The 25,272-nt window shown below is 40.6% G+C and overlaps 1 protein-coding gene across 2 annotated transcripts in view; it reads left to right on the forward strand.

Annotated features, from left to right (window-relative positions):
* Positions 1-25,272, forward strand: part of roraa (RAR-related orphan receptor A, paralog a) — a 188,898-nt gene that overhangs the window by 126,741 nt on the left and 36,885 nt on the right. For both annotated transcript variants that reach the window (XM_062420162.1, XM_062420163.1), the window contains exon 2: positions 227-256. In XM_062420162.1, the coding sequence (XP_062276146.1) occupies positions 227-256 (30 nt within the window). The remainder of the gene's footprint in view (positions 1-226; positions 257-25,272) is intronic.

Raw genomic sequence — 25,272 nt, forward strand, 5'->3', positions numbered from 1 at the left:
TGGCTGTAGGTCAGACACCAGTCTACACACATAATTGCCTTGGGCCTGCTACCTCAGTGACCTTGGACAGTGTCAGTCTGTTGAACCACAGGGTCATCTTCTTCATTGCTATCAACCCTATCAGTTAGACTTAACCAGAACACTGTGTAAATGATGTTTTCAGCTTGGTATTTATTGTTTGTTTAATATATTGGTATTCATGGTCTTCTCTGTTTTCTCTTTGCAGGTATTTCTGTAACAAAGAAGACACATACCTGTAAGTGTATTGACTTTATATTATTTTATTTTTGTTGCACTACAATTTTAAGGCTGTAGAGATATTCATTTAACTTAATATTCAGGAATATTCTATACAAACCTCACATGAAAAAAAAATCTCCATGTATTATATACAGTAGACATAAGATATCTTGTTTGTATCTGGTTTTTTTCATCTTATGTTCTTATATAAATCTTGTTCTCTGACTAGGATAGTAATAAATCAATACTCTCAATTAGATCTTTGCCATCCACTTTCACTATTTCTTGATCTTGATCCCAGAGAGAGAATGAGAATAACCCCAGAGAGGAAATTAAAATGCTATGCAGTCTTATGACTGCTTGATAATCATGCACAGTTGAAGCAGCCAGTGTGCCGAAGCACCTCTTTGTTTTCTGCAAGGTCCTGCAGCTGAACAACACGGATGTGGTGTTGTGTGGTGGTTTGTAACCTCTGAGGCTGCATTAACTACCAAGAGTTTGTATTCTTCAAGTACAGATCATATCATGAAAATTGAAAGATACAGACACAGTATGTGACACATGTGAAATGCAAGGCTTCTTTGTGCACTACTACGATCGTACACAGACTTTGCCTTCTCTAACCACCACTGCCTTTTCAATTTCAATCTGCTCATGAAGAATTGATGAACAGTCAAACCTGTAGAAATCAATGATATCCAAGAGATTTGTACTGTATTTTGACACGTGTGAAGTGTAATCGAAAAGGCATGTTAAAACTGCTTTTGTGTATTGTACTGCAGTGTGTGTGCGTGTGTGTATGTCTATGTGTGTGTTCACTGTGTGAATGGAAGAAACTAGCCCTGAAGGCTATCCTTTCGCTCTGATCACTCTGATGAAACTTGTGGAGAGGGAAGGCCAGAGGGCTTTTCTGTAAGAGCGGTCGGAGTGTTTCAGATTGTGAGAGGTTGCATCTCGCCCTGTAAAACTCCCCGGCTCTTTCTTACATCAGACAGCAGGGCAAAGGATATGATCTTCTATGCTAGACAGCTCCGTCAAAACAGCAGTACAATTGTGTGTTAAGCTATTTGCTTGTCTGGAGGGGATATGGTGGGGTTTTTTGGTTTTTTTTTTAATGTATGTGCATGTTCATGTTTGTGTCAGGATATCTTCAAGGTAAAAGAGAAGAGCTTTGACCCACCATCTACCGCCCCACTATCTTAATTAGTGCAGCGCTAAGCACCTCTACACCGGAAGGGGGCTCAAATCAAAGAGCATGATTTAGGAGTCTTGGGTTCAAAGCCCTGGGCAGAGACTGGACTACGCTGTCTTATTTCAGTAAGAAATATTCAAATCTTGTCCGTGTGAGGAAATCAAAGTAAAGCCCCTTAACAAGTAGTTGATTGCTGTGCCTCACAGACAGGAAGCGGCTGTGGAACCTCGTCAGAGCTGTGTGCACAAGATGTTCAAGGGCCAGTTAATGGTCATTGAGAATGTGAAGGGAAGGTGTTTTTTTTTTTAGAGAAGCCTCTTGATTATTTGGCTGGTGGAGTAATAATGAGAGAGATCGCTCTGCCCTACATGGTAACAGTCAGGGTGTAGATCTATTTCTGTTCCCAAAGTGAAAACATTGGATTTACAACTACACCAGTCCACACTGGTTCTTGTAATATGAACTAGGCAGTCCCGTTTGCGTATGTGTGTGTGTATGTGCATATGTGTGTGTGTTTAGAAGGTCTTCCCAGTCCAACCAAGACCACAGGGATGGTCCGTGTCTCTGACTAACTCCCCACTCTGCCTGAGTGATCAAACTGCTGGAAGCTCCCTGCCATGCTAGTCCCCTCATCAATATAAATTACAGGGGCAGCTGTTCACTGGCAGACTCCTCTCCTCTCCTCTCCTCTCCTCTCCTCTCCTCTCCTCTCCTCTCCTCTCCTCTCCTCTCCTCTCCTCTCCTCTCCTTTCCTCTCCTTTCTTACCTTCTCTCCTCCTCTTCTCTCCATTCTGCACTTTCCATTTCCATCCACCCAACTTAACTAATCATTTAGCCATCAGAAGATGAAGTATTCTAGATGAAAACAGATACTTGCTGTTACCATTGTGCCAATGACTGTCCCCGTTCAGGCTGTTATAAGACCTTATGTAGATTTACCGTCTGAGGCAGCTCCCTTCTCTCTCTCTCTAACTCCCCTTCTTTCTTCATTCCCTTTAAGGGGCGGCCCCTCTGCAGCACTTTCTCTTACCGCAAGGCTATAATTCTCAGCAAAAAGTCAGCTGTGGTTTTCCTGTACATTTCCCTGACAGATTTACAAATGCTCTGTCGTGTGGACTTTAAGTAGCAGTTGATCTATCCCTAAAAACGGTCTGTTTGAAACAAAGTGACAGCAGAAATCAAGGGCTTACTTTTTGTATTGTAGGTTTTTTTTTTTTTTTTTCTTATTTTGATGGTGGACACCAAATATACACCGTTACCTTGTCCTATCTCAGCAGGCCAACGTTGCTATGAGATGAGTTTCTGTTTGGACCTGTTAAGAGAGATGGTGTGGAGCGGAGGATCAGATGCAGCCGTTGATTACACTGAGATTAGACGTCTCACCTCTAATCTACCATCAGCAGTCTGGGGCTCTGTCTCACAACTCGAATAGAAAGCCAGCTAGCGTACACGCACAGGTCGTGTAGCCAGAATGCTCTTCTTCGAACAGAGCAGATCTCTTGATTACCTTGTGCTAATCTTCTCTCTCGTGCAGCGGTAGATGTAGAATAAACTGATTGTCTGCTGACTGTTCAGACAATGATAAAGCAGGAGAGCAAAATTCTGGATAATCACAATAAATTGCTGTTTTCCTACAGTTTCATTAAGATTGGACAAAACATGCAAGATCATTGACATCAACAAGATAACCACCTTAAACACTTCACAAGCTGGATTTGCATCTTTCTGACAATCTCACCAAAAAGTTTAAAACAAATAATCATCACAGAAACACTATTAACTATTAATCAAGTACTATTAATTCAGTATTATTGTGTTTGATTACAATTATTCCACATGTGTATCCTGCCCATCCGTAGTTTTAAGATGCACTACTGTATATGTGGTGTGTGTCTTGGTATAGGTTGGGAATAGAGTGGCCAGAGGGAGGCAGTAATACAAATGTGTCTCTGGGAAAAGAAAAGGAGACAGACGAGGCTTCCTCTCTTCAGTCTTACAGATACAATGTGGAGCCCCAGTCTTTTTCACCATGTATTTATCTCCATTGCGGTGACAGACTCCTTACACTGATTGAGAAACATGGCCTTGCTCCAGCATCTTCATTTATTTGCTAGCAGCTTGTATTGAGTTTCTCCCATCAGAGATCTGCACTCACATAGTAATAGTGCAGCCAATCTGTTTTAAAGGAACCAGATGATTTAGATTTTTCTAAAGCAGCGCCTTAGAACAACTGAGTGCATAGTTGGAGTGAAAATATATCTGTCATTGAGGCTCACTCAAAGTTAAAAAGCCAGTTTGTAGATTTTATGCCTCTGCATTTCACTTTTCTCTGTTATTTGTTAAAGTAGTCTGGTGTATTTTTGCAAAAATATGCAAACAACATTATTAATCCCAATAATGCTCTCTGTGTTCACATGGCACAATGACATGTTTTACCTTTGTAAAGCATCTGTTTTACCTCTAAATGATGGCTGATCCCACTTGGTTTTCTGATTTGTAGAACACTAATGCATTGGCTGTGTGAGTTGAGGTATTTTCAGTTAATCAAACATGAGATTTATGGTCCTTAATGGTGCTATACATTGCCAATTTAGGAGAATAATATGTCCCAGTTGCTGTCTAATTTTGCTTGGCAACAGCCACACTCCTGTGGAATCGCCCGAGGCAGTGTGAGTTGTCTCTGCATAGCTCAGTGTTCCATGCTCAGTGGTTGTTTGAAGGTATTTCATCACATTGTTGCCTTGATTCAGCTCTGTGGGGATTTGTTAGTTGCACTCATGTGGGAAGTGCATCCAGTACATTGTTAAGCTAGGGCTGATAATGAAGATCAGCCAGCCAGAGTCCCCTGAGCTACACGGAGAGAGATAGTCTAGTGAGACGCACAGCACAGACATAGTGGAGCAGGACAAGCACACACAGCAATACACACAGACACAGAGGAATCATCAGTACAAAGCATACAACACTGAACTGTGCTGTGGTGTATTAAAGTAAAAAACACAATACAGTAGCGCGTACTGTACAGTAATTATTATCAAATGTTAGATTCTGTTGTTCTTGCAGTACTAAACCTTGCCAAATTGGCATTATTATCTTTAAATGTTAGTTGAACAATAATGCGATAATTTAATGTTGTTGCCTTTTTGTCAAAATTGAAATTGACGATGCAGGGCCCCACTAAACACGGCTATTCGTTCTGTGGAAAGTTATTTGATTCTCAGCGTGATACTAGAACTCGTTGTTTCCTCTTCTCCCAGAGCAACATTGAACGCTTAAATTGACACAATCTTTTTCTACCTCTGTTGGCTACTGTAGGTTATGTTTCATCTTACTCTCTTTGTTTGTTCCACAAAAAAGAGTATTTTCTTTTTGGACATTTTGGTTTAATCTATAATAGACAGCTATTTTTTTCTGAAATAGGTCAGTGTAATCACAACAGTGAGGGATGGACAGTCACTGTAAAAAGGAAATCAATAGAGCTATCTATTTGTCGTAAACCAGGCCAGCATGATTTTTCTCCATTTTTCCTCCCCTGCCATACTTTTTTCTCTCCAACACAATATGGCAGGTCCTCATTTTTCAGTAAAAGCATTATGTCTGCCATTTTGTAAAATTGCAAATGGCCTTTGTACGTGCACTTTCTTTGCATAAGTTTCTGTGGGTAAGGACGCTTCTTTTTATCGCCTCCTGGGGGCCCAGGGTGTTTTATAAGGAGGAGAGTGGTGAGGGGAGCCATAGGGGTGCACGACAGCTTATTGTGGGCCTGGGGGTGCTTTGCTTTTGTTGGCTCTTAATCTGGTTCTTCTCTTGGTGCCGGCTCTTTCAGAAAATTTGAGCCGGAGTGAAGAGAGGCCTCGTCAGCTATTCCTCACCCTTTCCCTTTTGTGTCTCACCCGAATTGAAAGGCCCTGTCTTGAAGTGTTGTCAAGACTAGAAAACAAGAGTAAGTGACATGTGACAAGGACACAATGCTTGGATGGGCCAGCCAAAGTAAGTGGCCCCATCTGCTGCAGGCGATTTCTCTTCTGCCGGCTGTCTGCTGCCTCAGGTGAGAGGGGCAGGGTGCGAGGGCTGTGCTGAGATGGTGGCGTCTGCCAGGCGAAGCAGTTGGCATGGCTGGGAGGGCACGGCCAGCCTCGCACTCACTGAGGCACACAGTAGACTAGCAAGTTGCACAAGCCCAGGTTATCCGTCACTCATCAGGTTTCCGATGCCTCATCACTTTCCCATGGTGTACACACATTCAGCGCAGGACAAGAGTGTCAGCATGTAATGAAAGGTTTGATTCATGGAGGGCGACAGAGGCGGAGGTCATGGAGCTCCTCCAGATATGATCCTGACTGATGCTGATGGGGAAGCTTTAAGATGGGGGGCCATAATTAAATGTCCTTGTGCCATCATCAAGTTCCTGTGTAGCAGCCATACACACACACACACACACACACACACACACACACACACACACACACACACACACACACACACATTGTCCTCTCATGATTTGAGCTTATCTCCCCGAATGTGTATCAGAAATTGATGGTCCTAACTCCTCACTGAAGGAGCACTTTGAGACAAATTATACCAAACTAAAGCAGAGAAAAAAATCCATTGTCAAAAATATTCCATTATGGATTTTTTAGGATGTGAAAATTCTGATGCAATATTATGCATGAATAAAGGAAATAAGGAAATTAAAATTAACATATATAATTTAATTCCTGAATTATTCAGCGGAATGTTGTTGAATAAACCATGCAAAGAGCAAGATGTCCCCTATTATAACATTCCTTTGAAATATCTTGTAAGCGCCATTTCAGGATCAATAATAATCATCACAGAGCATCAAAGAAAAAAAAATGTTTGGACAAAAGACAACAAACAAGAGTGTTTGCATGGCGAGCATCAAATGTTTATTGAAATTGATTCAGATCAATTTGAAGTGAGGATCATATTTTCACACAAATAATGTCATTCTGTTCAGAAACTGAAGTAGTACGAAAAAAAAGTAACATCTACAGAGAAGAAAGCAGAAGTGCTCACAAAAGCTTTCGGTGATATTATACATTGACATTTGTGCTGATCGCATTGTGCACATTTTGTTGAATCTGCTTTATTAGAGAAATGCTGTTTTTCCCCCGTTGCTATTAATTTGTGTTTCTGTGGGTGTGCAGTGTGAGAACAGAGAGATGTGGTTAACCCATTGTGAAGTTAGCCGTCATCATTAAGATTCTACAGATAACAGGCATGCGGATTTCTACTGCTCAGCATTATAGGATCCCAGACATCAAAGGCAGGTTTTCATTCTACTGTGTCTTCGGCACTGTGAAGGGAAAAAAAGAAAAAAGAAATGGGAAAGGAGATATGGAGTCAGGAAAATAAGGCAGATTGGGAGAAGGGAGGAGAGCATGCATACATACCTGTTTGTGAGTCAGGTAACACAGTGCTCTATAATGTGTTCCTGCCACAGAGGGTCCCTCCTGCATAGTTAGCTTCTTGCTAAATTGGCGTCCTCTCTGATTAAGTGGCACAGTCCTTAATAAAACAGTGGCTGACTGCAGGTTGGTTCACTTTAAAGATCAAGTTCATTCCTCACCATGATCATTAAAATGCAGGCCTACGTAATTCAAATCAATTCACTTATGTTTTTTTTTGTTTTTTTCCTCTCATACTTGCACACAGTGTAGCCTTCTTTTATATCTAATTAAATGTGACTGGCTGTCAGCAATGTGTTGCTTTGTACAAATCTTGTAATACTATTTCCACCTCTATTACCCAGATATTACAATGAAGTTCGTCTTATTCAGATTACTTTCTCTTTCGGCGTCATGCCATTATGCTTTTGCCATTACATCAGAGTGAGCTGTGCTACAGTCTGAGTATTGAATGTACAAGAGAGAGAAATATGCTGTTCTCCAGTATTGTGCTGGATTACAGAATCAAGGTCGACTCACAAGACACAGAGCAGCATTATCCCTTAATCCTGTGTTTTGGTTTCAAATAGCCTTTTTACACCTAATCTTCACAAGTAAAATGACAAACATGAATACTGAGGTAGGTATTTAAATGTGCATTACCTGCAATGTTGAGGTCAAAGGCTTATACTGACTTAAAGTGGCTCTATATTTCATGAAAGAACAGACGATCATGTGTTTGCCACTTATTTTGTTGCGTCTGTATTACAGAAGACTAGGGAGTCTTGTGATGAAATTCCCTCAGGCCGTTTCAGATGGATATGTCTGGGAACTTTTCATCCAAACTCTGAGTCATTTCTTCTTTGTTTTTATACTTTTTCTATTTACACTTTGTAATATTTTGAATGAAGTTATTATTTTCTCTTGGCTTTAACTTCTCACCAAGTTTTATTTGGCCTGCTGTACTTTGGGCATTGGGAGGACAAGCTTCAATGAGTTACCAGATATAGTGAGTAAACCAGCTACAGCACTGAGGCAGTGTCTCCCTTTGACCAGGCTGGTCTTAGTGTGTCTGCCAGGCTCAGTTGTGGCAGAGCTGGAGGAAACTTAAAGGTGCTGTGAAAGACTAAAAGTGGGCCAGCCGCTGCTGCCTCCTGTTGACCTACCTTGTTCAGAGGGTCCAGGTACAGACTGATGACAGGACTCCTCCTCAGCGGACCACATTACTAATGTGTGAGGGTGCAAGAGGAGCACACCCAGTGATGAATCACTCCCCTGCACCCATGGCATCCTCATAAGTCAAGAGTAAAAGTGTTGAGAGTGCGCTCGGTAAAAGAGTTCCTTCGTCCCGTCCACCGTAGAGAAACTCCATCCAAGCCCGGCGGAAGAGAGGAAGGGTGAAGGCTAAGTGGTGCACGTCGCACATAGCCTGAAGATCTCCCTCAATCTTGAGGAAACATTAGTCCCTATGGTGGCTCACTTGTTTTTATAAACCTCATAGAATTACGGAAAAGTTACTTTCATGTTTGAACAGAGCTGCTTTTTAATAAATGAGAGTAATCTATGTTGAGTTGATCAGCACTGCCTAACTAGACCATCACCTGAAGTATCAGCAAACATTAAATATGTTAGTTTTTTTGTTTAGTTTTTTTTTTTTTTCTGAGGGTTTCTGCACTGAGCAGTCACAGGAGCAGGCACTGCTTCATTATTCACTTTGGTGTTTTAGGAAAGAAAATAATGGTGAAATTGTTGGAAAATGCAGAGGAAATGTTGAGTGAATTTAGAGGTTTTAAAATAGATCTTTTTCCTATTGAAAACAACATGATTGATGCTAATCTTGTACTTCGATGTTTATTTCTCTCTTTTTTTCTTTCTTTCTAGCCTGAAGCCAGAAGGTTAACTATTTTAGTTTACACGCCTACCTCCCCCCAGAGCTGACGTTGGGCTATATTGGTGATGTTGGGGGAGTGTGTAAGTTTGACGCTAGGTAATACATCACACACTCCGGGGGGTCTCCCTGGTATGCTCTTCAATAATGAAGTTCATTCGTTAACTTCTCCCTCAAAGGCCAAGTTCCCCTGCTGCCCTTTTCAACAGCCATTGCAACTCTTACCAGAGTCACCCTACCAGCAGGAAAAAAAACACATCATCATGCGTTTCCCCTTGACAGGCTCAGTGGTTGCCTTTGCAGGGCATGAAGAATAAGAAGGTCCATTACCAATCCCTCATGCCTGGTTATAGTCATAATTATCACAGGGAAAATGACCTGCTCTGTTTGGTTTGCTGTACAGGGGCTGCGCCTTCCTAATCACCTCCTCCTTCCCTCCTGTCGTCCTCATGCCATGGAGATGAAGCTGGTTTTGGGGGAGTCTTGCCAGTTCATTAGAATTCACAGGGTTCCACCTCCCTGCCTAGCCAGGCTAAGCCTCTCACACAGGCTGCCATGCCTGCGATAATCTCCCCACCTCGTTCCCTTTCGCTCCTTCTCTCTCTATCGTCCTATCCCTTTTCCTCTCTGTCCCCAAGGGCAGCCTTGCACAAAAGGGATGTGCCACAATTCATTGTTAAATCTGATTTCTATTGATCTATTGAAAGATTAAACCGTGAGATATATGATAGCACCCCAGCATTGTTGCTGATCTCTCTTTACCGCTGCCTTTGCAACCAACAAACCAAGTAAATAAACTGATTTATTCCAGTCAGTTAAACAATAACCATTGTTGAATAACTTTGTGTATGAGGTGCATATCTTTTAAGGCTGTATCTATCAGTTGAATAGTCAGTTTCAGTGGGCAAATTGTAAATGCTTTTGTTGTTGCTCAATTGCCCAAAGACAGGAAGAAATGTCCTAGTATAGTTATAACAACACAGCCACTAAACAAACAAACAAAATATACAGCTGAGGGTGTTTTCCATTGAAGTAGTTTAGTGCTTATCACATTGTTCATAGCCTCTTGTCATTACCTCACTCATACCTGCAAGGGGTCATTTAATCTGGAGCAGGCATGCAAGTAAATTATGTGAAGCTTGGTCAGTCCATGGAGGACCAATTGGCATTGCTGCCATGGTGACACAGTACCAAATTTATTTTTTGTCCAAAACATTTGATTCAGTTGATTTGGAAATACCAGAGACTCTTGTTTCTGTGTCTGTTCAAAACAATATTTAAATGTAGCTCTATAAATAACCATGGCAGTAAAACAAAAGGCTATAGCCTTGTCAACCATTCGCTATAAGTACTGTGTTGTTGATTCTGATTATATGACAGTTGACAAGTGAACACTTCACCTATGTAGGAATGATAAGCTTTTATATCTCTTCCTTTTGACCCTGCTGTTCTAAAAATATTGTGTTTGTGTGTATGTGCATTGAGTGACAGATAGAAAGAGAGAGAATAGTGCTGAGCTGGCCTGGGGGCTGCTGTGCATATAAAGGATGAAGGGCAGTGTAGAGTCACTAATATAGAGTTATCTGATCAGAGTGTAACTGTTCAGATTGTAAAAAGCATGAGGCGTATACCTACAGCTGCTACCTCGCTTGACTAGACACACTGTGCTGCTCCATGGAAAATCCATTAGCTGTAATGAGTTAACAGCATTTCCTGTAGCTACACATCATACCACAAAAGTCAGGCAAAGCATCAGCATGTAGTATGTTTCTAAACTCTCGCTTATTTAAACATGTCTTAAATGCAACCCTCTGCAGTCCTCTGGACATAACCCAATAGTGTCCTCTATTTTCACTGAAATAGATATTCCCTTTGTTGTCTGTGTGATTTATTGAAGTCTTCCCACAAGTGGAAGCCTCCAGGAAATTGCCTGGAATGGCCCTAAATTGGTTTATGATTGTGTGGTGTGGGCCGGTGCTGTTATGGTTCTAATATTATGCCCTCCACTCCTTGGCATCTATATTAAATTGATCTGTATTGTTTTCATGGAGTGCCTGTTGGAGCTTGTTAATTCTACCGCTGCTTCAGGCTGGTGGTGTAGTTCCAAACACCCGCATGGCTCTGTGTTGGAATATAAGCCTCAGCTTTCTAAAATATCTCCTGACAAGATTGGGGGTACAAAATGAGGAAGTCCATAACTGTTTATCCTGTGGGGTCAAATGCCACAGAGTGTGACATAGTGAAGACTACGGGTCTTTGGTTTTAGAGGCTATAGTCCAGAATAGTCAGAGTTAATGTGTATCAGCTGCATGGTGGAGTCTGTGCATAGAATGGCTACTGACAGACTGCTAATGAGGCCATTATCAGCTCTGGTCCTCTCCTCTCCTCCGGGGGCACCAGTGGATTCTCTGCACCACATCTCAATTGAATTCCATTCCACAGAGCTTGTTTACAGTAAATACATTTGCTTGAATTAATCCAAGAGGAGTGTGAGACATGTGACTTGACTGGTCTAAATGCAGAAATATAGTGCCTGGATCAGCTCAGACTCTGTTGACTGCAACATCACTATCACAATTCTATTTTATACTCAAGAGCATGAAGAAATGATTGACTAAAATAATTCCATTGATGGCTTCACAGCATCACATTAATACCCACAGACATTTGACCATCACTGCCTTTGTGGTTTAATCAATGCTGTAATGAACACGTATCAGCAGCATATTGGCATTCTGTCACTAGCAATGTGTAGCAGTCAAGGAAGAATGTGATCAAGAGCAAATGAAGCAGCTTTGCGGGAGGCATATTTCCTTAGGGAGGACCAGACTTTTAAGCACAATTATATACAGTTGGAGGCATTATATTTGTTACAGTGTAGAAAAGAAAAACAGACTAATTTATTAGTTTTATGTCCTTCTTGAAGCATCTGTTCACCCAAAGTACAAAAGGCAAACATGTATGTTACAGTTACCTATGGTTGTATCTGGCCATACAGATAGTTTTGGTTTTATTTGCCCAGGTTCTCTGAGATTTCTGCTGCCGACTCATAAGATAAACTGATTTCATTTTGTGGTGGTCACAGATTGTTTTAAAAAGACAACTTTTTTATAGGACTGTTTCTTTGGTAGAAATCACGTTGTGTGTCCCTCTGGGGCCATATTTCACTTTATAGTTTACTGAAAAGCTCTGAGAGAGGTAATTTTCCCCAGATGCAAAACACTGAACCCCACATTTTACAGCTTTTTTTTTTTTTTTTTTACTGTTAGAAATGTGTTATCATAATCTTCCTAACCTGTAGGGAATTCGCTTATTCACTTATAGATTGTAAGCAGGCAAAAGAAGTGCGTCTTCTAACCCTCTCCTGACGTTCAGGTTGTAATATGGATGTTATCCTCCTCTCAGATGCTCTTGGATAACCAGCCAACAGACTCTACCTCTCATATCATGTTTTTGTTCTCGAAGCTCATAGCTCAGCATGTCGAGCCCTGGTTGGTTCTAGAAAGACTGATACAACAGCGAGTTTGCAAGACAACCACAGATAGTGGCAGTTAAACATGTTCCTGCGTGGGCCTTGGCCCTGACTCATCTGTTGAACTTTGAAGATCTTGTGGGGAGATGTCATCATCGATATGAGACGACACCGCTGTCTCTGACATCACATTGTTTTGAATAGTTTCCCAGGGCCTGTCTAGTTTGTATCCCAGACATGGCCCATTTGATGCTATCAGCCTCTGAATGATATTTTGTTCATTAGACGGTAAGCAATAAGAGACCAGTGTTGACACAACGTGAGTTAATGTGTTTAGTGTCTCTAATGGATCATAGAGGTCCTAATGAAACATTGCCATGGGAAGATTTATGTTGCAAGTTGCTGAGTCCTCATTTCCATAATATATATGGTTAGACATACCTTTATTCAATGAATAGCACACAATAGAAGACATCAAATGAATATAGATATTTAGAGTGTAAAACAGAAATAAATATATCATCAAAATTAACAATTACATTGTTAATGTGAAATTCTTTCCCTGGGAAGCGTCATAATTCTGTTGGAAATACCCAGTATGGTAGTAGTGATATGTGAAATGAGTCTCCACCGTCTCCAAATTTGAAATATGGGTGGTGTAAAAAATATATTTTGTCTTTTAATTTTTAGGTTTCATATATTGCAGTGTCTGAAACCGAAGCTGTATGATGTTTGTCTTGAGACGAGATGATATGAACATCAGCTTATTCATGGACATGCCAAATGCAACATGGTTATTGGCCAAGGCTGGATTGCACTAAAACCAGAATATTGTATCAGAGAGAGGCAGCTGGTTAGGAGTCAGAACAGATTATCATATGAGAGAGAGGATGAGCGAGAAGAGGGGGGAGGAGAGAGAGTGAGGTAGAGACTGGAATGGGAAGCAGGGGGCGAGAGCGAGGGGCACAGGAGGGAGAGAGAGAGAGGAAGAAATGATAGCGAGAAACTCATCGCCCGGTCGCTGTGGGGTGGAGGGGATCATCCAAACCCTTCCGTCACTATCTCCCCTTCTTCACCTGTCAAAGGAGTGTTTGAGAGCAGAGAGAGAGAGAGAGAGAGAGAGAGAGAGAGAGAGAGAGAGAGAGAGAGAGAGAGAGAGAGAGAGAGAGAGAGAGAGAGAGAGAGAGAGAGAGAGAGAGAGAGAGAGTCCTCTGAGAGGTCAGGGGAAGAAGCTGAGGCTCTACTCATCTTCTCTATGTGTAGGGCCCACTGCTGCTCGCAGACATCTGGCCTCACACTGATCACTCATACCTACAGACAGGGAGGAGGAGAAGAGCAGAGCGCTTCGATCTTTGAGTCACAGAAAAATTACACATCCCATATTATCCATGTTCTCAGTTCTCTCTTTTCTTTGCTTGCAATGTCTGTTGTTTCCTCAGCCCCCCTCCACCCCGTCTAGCCTTTTTATCCCCTCTTTGACTTTTTTCTTATCCTTGACATTGCACCATTTTTAAAAGCAAAAAAAAACCAAGAGAGTAGAAAGGGCAGAGCCAGAGCATGAAAAACTGGTGTCTGCTAGAACTGGTTCTGACTTTATCTTTTGCGCTAAAAAGATAAGCCACAGAAGATAGTGAGAGTGTGCTGTGTCTAGCAAGTCGGCATACAAGGCTCTGACTGCAATCAGTGGGAAGAGGGCCAGCTTCCCTGCCTGAGCTCTCAGCGCCCCTACTGGCTGCATGCTGTGCCAATCAAAGGCTAGTGGGTGGGGAGCAGTCAGACATGAACACTGATGTCACAGTCACATGGATTCTGGTGTGGTCATGCTCGGAGGCTGAGAGACAGAGCTGTGCTGGCCAGCTGCTGCTGAGACAGCAGTGGAGGGCTTTGCGCTGTGATAGTTGTTCTCTTATGGACTCGAAGCTTAATGATGTATTTTGTGATTTCAGCTATGAAAGGTAAGACCAAAATGCATGCTGATCCTGCACCCAGAGTAACAAGTAGGGAAGTACGGCTCCGCTATTCATAGCCTGCCAACTCTTTGCATTTCATTTGCAAGGCATGAGTGTGACAGAGAGAGGGAGGGAGGGAGAAATACAGTATTACAGTGCTTTTGAATGCATGCAAGTGAATTAAGCTTTTCTAATATGTCTTTTCATGCATGGATAGAATTTATTTTTTGTGAAACTGAGCTTCTTTAACTTATTTTTAAAAATCTGTAAAGGTACTCTTGTTATCATTTTATGATTCTTGTAGGAGTGTGTTTTCTCACTGCTACTGTTGCGTGGGGTGCTCTGGAAACCACAGCCACAGTGTGATCTTTGCACGGGTACGTCTCTGACAAAAACTGCTCCTGAGCTTCAGAGCAGAAGTTTTTTGGCTGTGATGTGAGGTAGCATGCACAGAGAGGGTGGGGGACAGAGGGTCAGAGAAAGAGAGAGAAGGGGAGGGGGTCGCTATTTCTTGTTGCCCCGTTCTTAATCCTGTTGTTCCAGACCAGAGGACGTGTCTATTCCGCGGGAAGATGTGCGTGGCAGTGTTGAACGTGGGTCGCAGACGGGCGACAAGGCAGTGGCACGACTGGCAGACTGTGATTCTTTGAGTTGATACTAGTGCATGTGTGTGTATATCTGTGTGTGAGGGTGTTGTGTTCCACTGACCTATTTTTTGGATAGTCGGGTTTACATGTGTGGCCATGAGAGCAGGACTGGGTCCTCCCAGTCGCTGTGATGTTGATCTAGTATGCCTAATCCCAACTCTTCCACCCCCTTCATCACACAAGCATACATGCACACACACACATCCACGCAGACAGATACTGAAAGTGCAGTCAGACATACAGTACAGCATACACTTCTCTCATGTATGCTTGCACATAAGTGTACACACATGCACATAATCATGTGTTTGACATATATGAATTCACGTTTATTCATCCATGTTGACTAAATGTGAACAACCATTTCCAGACATATGTGCTCACATGCACTCCATTCAATCAAATACAATAACCATGATGAGGGACAGGCAGCTGTCATTTTGTGTAAAATGAGAAATACTAGAAATTATAAAATGGTTTGACATCTGCTGCTTATTTGCCTTCCTAACTTTCAAACAACGAATTTACATTTGAGCTTTTTTAATCATAACAAAAACAGTAAAGTTCAAAATGCACATATGAATACCTACAATTATAGTTAAAATGTGAAAGAAATAATGCTATAATTAAATGTATAGATTACTTGATATAAATGTATAGATTAGTAATATTGATACTAACCCTTACAGCTTCTTCTAATTTTGTTTTGTATTTTTACGTTTGAGTTTTCCATCCAAGTATCATGCTGCATCTGAGAGACTGACCATTGTGTTAATTTCTTTTATTCTATTGATCATCGTGTGTGAGAATTCATTTATGAGGTGAGGCTCATAGTCATTTGCATCTGACTTTGTGTGAAATTGAGTGGAAGTGCAGCTTTGGATCTTATTCTTAGTGAGACACATACAGTATGAAAAATGGCCTTTGACCCAATGTCCTTTATATGCGATAGCTAGTGAAAAGCTTAATGAAATCACACATTTTTGGACATAATCAAGTATCTTGTGTGTGAGGCGTTTGTATGATTCTTTTAATGTATGGCGTACACGTGACAACTTGAATGTGTATATTTCTTCCTGTCTTGGCTCAGTGTAGAAGAACACTTTTAAAAATATTTTTTTAATTGATGAATGATTTTTATTTAGGCAAATTAATAGAGACAAGCCAGGTACTGATATTTTCTGTATCTGTCATGAACAGATCTAAAAGTGAAACTGTTTACCAGCCAGTTTCTGCCTGTTTTTAATCTCTCCTTTGAATTCTTTCTTTCCCCTTATTGTTGCTTCCAGTCTGAAAGGAGCTGCTGTTATCATGATAGGTTATTGTGACAATGTCAGAAATTAAATTAAAATGTGAACAAGCAGTATAATTAGAAACTAATTTACACCGCAGTTGTAATTTCTGCCTGAAAATGGTCAGTGAAATGGATGAGGAGCACAATGACTTACTGCCTTGGCATGCACTCCTTTATTGTTTTATTAACATTGTTACACAATTACACTGCATGTGCCTTTTTTTTTTTTACTGTTTCACATTGTTTTTCATACTGTAAATTACAAAACAATGGCGTTATATTTTTTACAAACATCTCAGTGTTTCTCTGTAGCGTTGTCGATACCCTGCACCCTCTCTACCCACCTCTCCCTGTCTATTCAGCCTATCTACCACACCACTGCCTCTCAAGTACCTAATTACCTGTAATGGAAACATCCCTCTCATTACCCCATGCAAATTAGCCAGCCTACTCAGCACAATTAAGATGAAAATTCCAATTACATAATTAAAGAAAGTTGTTTGATGTGTGGATCGACAGAAAAGGTAAAAAAGTGTGTCTCATTCAGAGTACATATAATTAACCCTTCCAAAAGAGTAATGTTGTGGTGATGTATATATACATAGCTGCAATTTTTTTGAAATTGTTGAAAGCAAGGCCCAGAAAGACACTACAGTGCATGCAGACAGCACATAAATATATGATTTAACACGAGTGTGTGCTAGACTGTAAAAAATGTTCTGGGGCCGTAGAGAAGGTAAAGCTAAATATCTTGTGAAAGGCGCTTTAAGGCTATGTTAACAAGGCTGTAAATATTTGCTGTAGATTTGGTACTCTTTGTCTCTTTCTATCAGTGGCCGATTGAAGTGCTCACTACCCAGTGCTGCAGGCTCTCACACATTAAAGCAGAGGTTAACAAGATTGGCTATTATCCAGTTAGGGGCTGAGGACATGAAGAGCTAAAGGAAAAATCACCACAGATTAAGGTGAAGGCAAATATAGCACAAGTCACCTGCAAGGATTTAAAATAAAACACCCAATTACAAAGAAGAAATATTATAGTAAGAGGTGTTCTTATATCATATGAAAACAAGAAATTACTCTGATTAAAATAATCTGCTTGCATGTGAACATACAATTCAAATTTTCAATATGAATGATGTGAAATAAAATTTTACACAATCTTAAAATTATATATCCCACAAAAAACTGCATTTATAAAAATGTTTTGATTTAATTACACCTCCTCTAGGGTAACATTTACATGTTAGAATTGGAAAAATCATATCAGGAAAGAAGTGAGACAGGAAAGACTAGAGACAAGGAATACGAGACAAACAAGAGTCACTTTAGGTGAATGAGGGTGTGTGCTTTAGCCCTTTCTCTCCCCTCTTAGCTGGCTGAGGAAGTGGAATGGCGTCCCCACAGGTTATTAAAGTGTGAGAGGTGTGCCAGTCTGTGCTGTGCACACTGAGACGAACATCCTGGCTGCCTGACTGTGTGTGGAGGGACTGGTTAATGAGATATTGACTGCCCATTGAGAGCATGGATTTTTGATTTTGGCTTCATAGAAGTTGGGAGGATAGGGAGGTGCACTCAGGAGAGGAGAGAAGAGGAAAGGAGAAGAGTTATTGTGTTTTATGTTTTCTGTTACCATCAGTCAGTGTTGTTTACAAGGCTATGTTTTTTTGTTTCTGTTTTGTTTTTTGTTATTGTTATTAATGTGAATAATTATTTTGAAATTGTTATTAATTATTATGGACCAGCCTATACTCAATCATACAAATCACTTTGTATACTATGATTAATAATGTACATGTTGGCTACAACAACACAAAATACAAATTATCAAAATACCTACAAAAAAAAATTAGAAAACGATTTTCACCATTGTACAAAATACATATTGTGCGTAATGTGTGTAAGAACCAAAACAAGACCATTTTACAGTAATTGTTATTTACTGTCTGTGCTTTACAAGGTACTGATACCAAATTAATATAATTTCTCAGCATCCCAGAATTGAATATTGTGGAACTGATTTGCCCAAAAATACAGGCAACCACATAAACACGAGTACCTTCCTGTCGTAGCTGTATCTGAGTATAGCATTTATACTGTACAAAGATTAATCTGCAGCTCCATCGAAGCCATTGCGAGTGCCAGACAGCTCCGTCAGTCATCTTGTCTTGTCAGTTACACCTTGTGGTTTTGACAGATTAGCCCAATCACCACCGAGGTTAAATGACTATCCTGTCCTATGCCCAATCAAACAGCGGGCTACAACAAACAGCAGCAGCTCAAGATAACCATCACACGATGTGGATCTTTATTCATTCCGAAACATTCACAGCAAGTTCAGTCAGGGTTTGCAATTTGGCTATCCAGTCAGGTAAAACGCCTAGCTGGGCTTAGTCAAATGCCTCTAACTTAAGGGTAATTTTCTACTTTACTTTCACTCAGTATTTCAGGAGTCACTTATAGATCCTTTGAAGTGTCTCCCTGTCATGCAGCATTTAGCTGCTGATAGAATACTTACTCTGTCAGCACTCCTTAGATAATCATATACCACCGTCCATGGAGCTAAAGAACATTTTTACTTTCATTTTTTTCTCTCCCTTTCTTCCTGTAGCTCTCACTGTAGAGTATGTACAGAGATATTTTCGCTGTCATTGTTCACAGAAAGCCTTCTCATTACTTTGTAATGGTTTATTTGTGGTCATTCAAATACTGACATGCATCCTATAAGTGTGGATTTGCCAAAAATAATGTACAGCACATACTTAATATTAATAATATGAGTAAATAACATTTCTATAGCCTCACATGCTCTGTTTTGCCCCCATGTGCTTTGCCATTTGGGGCTTAGAAGTTAACAATGTTTTAAGAGAGTGAAGGGTGAAGTGTTTTTACTTTCATTCTGAGCGTGTTTCGTACCATTGGCTTTTTTCCTCTGTGGGCCTCTGGAGGGCTGTCCATTGGCTTTTTGAAGTTGCATCAAAGAGGAAATGGGGGAGAAAAAGCATTATTGATTTTGCGTTTTGTCTGACTCAAACACTGAGGACAGAAAAACACATAAGGAGTTTAGGTGTTGGCAGTGGGGCAGATCTGTCTCTGGTGTGTGAGCCAGAGGGAGACTGGGGAGAAACCAAAAGAGGTAGAAGGTGAAGAGGAGGAACACCAGACAACACTAATGCATCTCTCCCTGTTGTATACTCAGTCCTATCGCTTCCATCATTTCTGCTCTCCTTTCTGTTCTTAATGACAAAGTAAATAAAGCCCAATACTGTAAGGCTAAAGACAAACCTCCGTCTCTCCCTGCCATGTCGGATAGTTTTTCCATCAGGCCGATGACTCCCGAGCTGTGACAGCACTCTCCAGTTGACCTGCTTTTCCATGAAACACCAAGCTGCTCTCTTCTCAGTTGTAATCAGATCTCTCTGCTAGGCAAGCATGCCGGCAGCAGGCAAGAAGAGGAGTATTGTTTGTGTGGTTTATCACCTTTATCCTCCTCCTGTGTCAGCCCAGCAGAGGTTAGATGAGAGTGGAGTACTTTTCTGGTGTTAATGTGACCTAGGGTGACTCCAAAGGAGCTCTCAGTGACAGCAGTTGATGAGAACTGTCATTAGTACAGCTTACTCAGCAATTATACTATGGATATAGCATGGTAAAGCCATGAACTTGAAACTGACTTCCTAGATTGCACATATGAATATCAGTTAGAGAAGGACTGAACACAGTGATGGCGATGCTAAAATTGCAGCACAAGTATGCTGTAGAGTCAAGGAATGAGCAAGGGTCAAAGGTCACAGCATACTAAGTCACACTCCCCTCTTCTCCATGTATAACGACTGTGGTATCTAGGGACCCTGGTGAGGAACAGAGGATGAAAAATGAAAGGTGCATGGAATTTTGATGAGACGAGGGAACAGGCAGCATTATAACAAAGGTCGTCACAACATGCGCTCCGCCGCTTGATTACAAAAGGGAGAGAAGTGTGTGAGGCGTTTGATTACATGTCCCAGCAGATGCCATTAGGGGTTCTACTTGTAGGATGGCATCATTTACACTCATCTGATCTGGCGTATATGCGCTGATGAACAAACAAAGTGTGAATCCTCCGGAGCACTAGGGGGTGCGCTTCAAGAAAGGCAAATTATACAAATAACTGTGTTACAGAGTTTAAAAGTTGTGACACTACTTTGCCATAAGTGTCGACACTGGTTACATGTCACCACCAGGCAGAAGAATGTAACAAAGCATGTATGAGTCTCCCAGAGGAACCCACGCAGGCTGGAGTGAAAACTAACCCAAGGTTAGCAGCATTAGGCGCTCCTCACCCCAACTAAGATGCATAAAAGGAATTCTATCATCATAAATAACAAAGAAAAACAGCCTTGCCAGAACAGTCTGCTTAAGATTGATTTTTTATGCACATGCATTCATTTGAAATAAAAGAAATGCTGCTTCAGTGCTAATTACAAAGATGAAAGGAGGTAGAATGTGCAAGGCAATGAACTTTGTTTAAAGGCGCAGCACATGGCTTAATCAGGGACATGGTGCTTTAATGAAATTCAACCCCATTTATAAACTTCTCGAGTATGGGAGCATTTGCAAATTTAAACTGTATTCACTCAGTTGATGTACAAGAAAAGAAAAAGATTCACTCCTTTGCATGTGACAGTCTGAACATCCTAATTCAGCAAGTCAGGCATGAGAGCCAACTAAACCATGTGGGTCCTAGACAATGAGTGTGTGGTTGTTTCCCAGCTGGAGCAAAGGGGTTAACTGGCTGTGGAGAGATCCTTGACCTATCTGAGATGAGCTCCCCGCCCCCTCTAGCAATGTGGAATATCTGATTGCTGATTATGAGTTTATTCCCCATCGTGCTGAGCCTTTTGCATGTCAGGATCCATCCCTCCCCAGCTGAACTGATTAAGGAGCTGGAGATGATGCTACAGCTCTTAGCGATTGCTAAAAGACTCTTAGAGAGCCTGGTAATCTGGAGTGCAGCTGGCAATCACCCACCACTGACTATTTTGGAGGCTTTTTTTTTTTTTTTTTTTTTTTTTTCAAGTGGGTTTTTGGCATAATGTTGTCTTTGTTCCCCTGGGCTTCTTGTTTCTGGATGAGAGCTTTCCTAGTGCTGAGCACAGGTCCTTGTCAACCTAGCTGCTCAGCTCAGCCTAGTCCAGCCCCAACAACAGCAGCCTCAGCAAAGACCCTCGCTCAAAGTCCCAGGATGTGCTTATGATCACTCTCTTACAGGAGCCTCATTTGGGGAAAAAAAGAAGGATCTTCATCCCTGATGTAAAAAAGCTCTCTTTTCTCATTTTCACAGAGCTCCCTGAATCCAATACATGTGAAGAAAGGCGTCATATAAATTGAAAGAAATAACTCCTCAGTTACTCAAAAAATGTATCCTCATGTAAACTTTTAAGGGTTTATGTGCCGTTCAGTGGATTTCTGTCACAGAGAAACAAATACAGTCTTCTAGCAAAAAGACTGCCACGGCTGCTTTATTTGCTTGCGGGGGTCTGTCGCTTAGTTACAAATCAGCAGCTGTCGTCTCGAACTTTGTTTTTGTCAATAGTTGGAGGGGAAGAGGAAGACATTCCTATTCCAACTGCGCTGATGGGTGTTTTAATGCCTTTAATGTGTGACTTGGGGCAGGAGAGGAATCTGCCCAGAGTATTCTTAATTACTATCAAAGCTGTACAGCCCACTGCTATTGACATCCCACTGTCAAACACATCACCCACAGTTTTATTGCTAATACTTCAATGATTGCAAAAACAATCCACTGTACACTGTTCTGTTAAGACAAAAGTATTACCAGTATTTACACAGACATACATACACAGATACTTACAGTATAATCTTATAAATGGATCAATAATACTGTCAGATTTTCTTATTTCTTAACAAAGCTTATGTTGCTGTGTCTGGCTCTGCGGTCAACAATAAAGTTAATGGGGTTCCAGACGTGAAACCAGTCCAGACATCAGTCCCAGTAAACAAATGGCAAATTTGCAGAAGTAAGCAGAGCTTGCTTTGTTCTGCAAATTAAATATTTAGAGGTGATACACTGCTGTGATGAAACATGTTCCATGTGAGTGGTGTAACCTTATTGTCTGATAAGAGATGGGAGGGAAGCTCTGTGTGTGTGCATATGTTGGAGGATGTGGCATTTGTTTTTGTCCAGTAAGTCGTTTTTATATTTGGATTTTAAACATATCAAAATAATTTTAAATGTATGTATTCTACACATATTTCAGATGTTCATGATTGCATGCCACAGAATATTTAAGTGTCAGACAGAATATATAATTTTTGTGGGGAATAAATTGCTGCCACTGCTCAGATCTAAACCTCAGGAAACTCATGCTTATATATTTTTTTCAGCACAGACAAACTACAGCCCCTCATACTTGTTTTTTCTCATTGCGCATGTGCCTCATTGTTCTGGTACATATCCACTGTCACTCTGGATAAACTAAAGGTAAGAAGGGGAATGAGTGAGGGCATGATGGGGAGATAGGTGAAGCAGATTTTTCTCCAAATGAGGATGATCAGAGTAAAACTACTGTATGTTTGACATACCTTGCCCACTTGAGTGGGTAAGGAAGTTGTTTTTTGATCTTTTGACACATGATTACATCGGGCCTTTCTGCTTTGATCTCAGCATGGATTTTTTTCTTTCTCTTGATGTGGGATTATTATAATTTATACATCAGGGATTTTGTTTTTTCTAAGGCCTCAACAAACTTGAGTAAACATGGTATACGTAGACTAACATTGTATTAATTTACACATTCTCATTAGCAAGCCCTAAAGTAATTAATCAGAGGCCGTGGTAATATAAGGAGATGGACACTGTTCAAATAATTTATTCCTTTCTACTCTTATGGAAACATTTCTGATCAATTCCTCCCTTAGATGTAGCTCTTTGAAGACATCCTGTGTCTTATGAGAGCACCACCACAGTATTTATCCTTAAGAAGCTGAAGGCTGCAGACCTTGCATATGCTGTACAAACACTGCTGGACATTGTTGCCTGGATCATCCTTATAGCCAGCAATTACCCCTAAATATAGGAACTGTATAACCTCAGTTAAACCCATACAATGTAACACATTCATATTGCTGTATTGTGTTGCAGCACTGTAGCTTCAATTAGGTTCAGAGTTTGCAGTTTATTGTTTTGTGTTCACAAAAATAATCTAGGTAATTATAGTAAAACACAGAGGACCACTTACTAAGATTTGTGCCCCTTCCTTGTGCCATTCTGTGCATGTAGATGTGCAGATTATTTATGATTTTATGTTTCAGGCCCCCCCTTCATGACAGCAGTAAAAATATACATCTCTGTCCCATATGTATATTAATTCAGTGAGGATCCCAGAAATATGAGAAATTGGTGCAGATGTTTTTATACAAAGGTTGTTGCTGGGATAAGAAAATTGTGTATTTATCACATCATGATTACCTAGTCAATCGATTAAATTTTCACTGCATAACAACAGTAATATGAAACAACTGCAGTTTGTAAAATAACAAAATGTATTAATTGTGGCCTTAACTTGAACATGGCTTTCACTGAGCTACTAATGTGCTCATGTGATTGCATACTTTTGAAAACATTAATGTTGTCGTAGGTTTATGCTGTTACAAGCAATTTGTCTTTTGTCTATCTTTACGTTATTCCAAATAACACATTATTCATAATTATTGCAAGACTTTTAAGAATATGACATTATTATTGGAGAACAAAGTTGCACTACCGTAATATTCGACTAATTGCTTTCTCTAAAGGACAACAATGGTTCAAGTACAACAACTCTACCAATGATCATATGTAGACAGCTTCAGACTTTGATTGCGACCTTTGTAAATGAGATTTTATTACTATATATGCCTGGGGGCAGTCTCAGTGGCTGATTGAGTAATTAGCAGCTGCCTAAGTAAATCACATGCTAACTGCACACATTTGTGAGTGCAAATTAAAAGAATATCCTTAATAGTGCAGCTCAACATTGCGCTGTATTTTATAACATTTGCCCATAATCACTATAAATAATATTATAAACACGTTTATTGTAGAGCCTAGAAAATCTATTTTTAAATATCATTTTTTTATCTTTGAAATAGTAGGGAGCTGTAAGCCTAAACATCTATAAACTAGATGTCGAATGAGCTGTTTATCAGAAATTAAATATATACCTGTGTGTTTCACTTCATTCAGAATTTTAAAAGATGCTAACCTCTTAGTCTCCTCAACACATATGCATAAATATAAGCAAGTTTCTTTGAGTTTTTCATGTTAGTTCTATCACATGAAAGGGAAAAGCAGGGGTGGTGCATTTTAGCAGCTCCATTTCTCTCTGAGGCAATCCAGAGATTGTTCAGTTTTCTTTGTAAACTGAATGTTATCCATAGGCAACAGATATTTTATGGCTATTACTGATGTATGTTCATAAGATAGATTTGATGTCACAATAGTATATCCCTTGAGCAACCACAAAAGCCTCCAATGATGAAGGGTTTATTTTTAAAACTACAGGAAATGCTTTCTGCAGATTAATTCCAGTGTATGGTTCCCATTGTGGGAGAAACAAATTGGGCTTTACAGAATTAGTGTGTTTGCTGCATAAATCTCAAATCTATTTCTGAAACATACGATTGTGTTTAATGTGATTGGATGCCTCTGCATTGCCTTGGAGTGAAAAGGGAAGCAAACCTTCCCGACTGTATTAGAGCTCAAAGTACAGTCATGATGGCTCTGTGTTTCTCCATTGACCCAGGTGTGTTGTCTGAATACAATATGGATGTGCAGGGATGCCTCTGTACTCCAGTGTTGGGAGACTATTTGCTGAAGGTCATTTGGGATCATAGCGTGCCATTAATAATTCCTGAAAGCATCCAACATCTCCATCTGTTCTGCTGCATCCATCGCTCCACTTCAAAGACAAAGGCAGCATCTGCAGGTTAGCATTAAACCTGCCTCCAGGCTAAGATGTTGGAGGTGGGATTCTTTGTTGAGAGAACATATCCCTGGTCATCAGGCCATGCTGCTCATATATTAGCCAATTAATGTTTGTATGTTTGCTCCCACAGCTTGAACTTATGAACAAAAAGGTACACAAAGGCTCACAGACTCACACATACTGTTTACCGTGTGTGTGTGTGTGTGTGTGTGT

Source organism: Scomber scombrus, chromosome 6 (assembly GCF_963691925.1).
Source record: "Scomber scombrus chromosome 6, fScoSco1.1, whole genome shotgun sequence".
Taxonomy (NCBI): domain Eukaryota; kingdom Metazoa; phylum Chordata; class Actinopteri; order Scombriformes; family Scombridae; genus Scomber; species Scomber scombrus.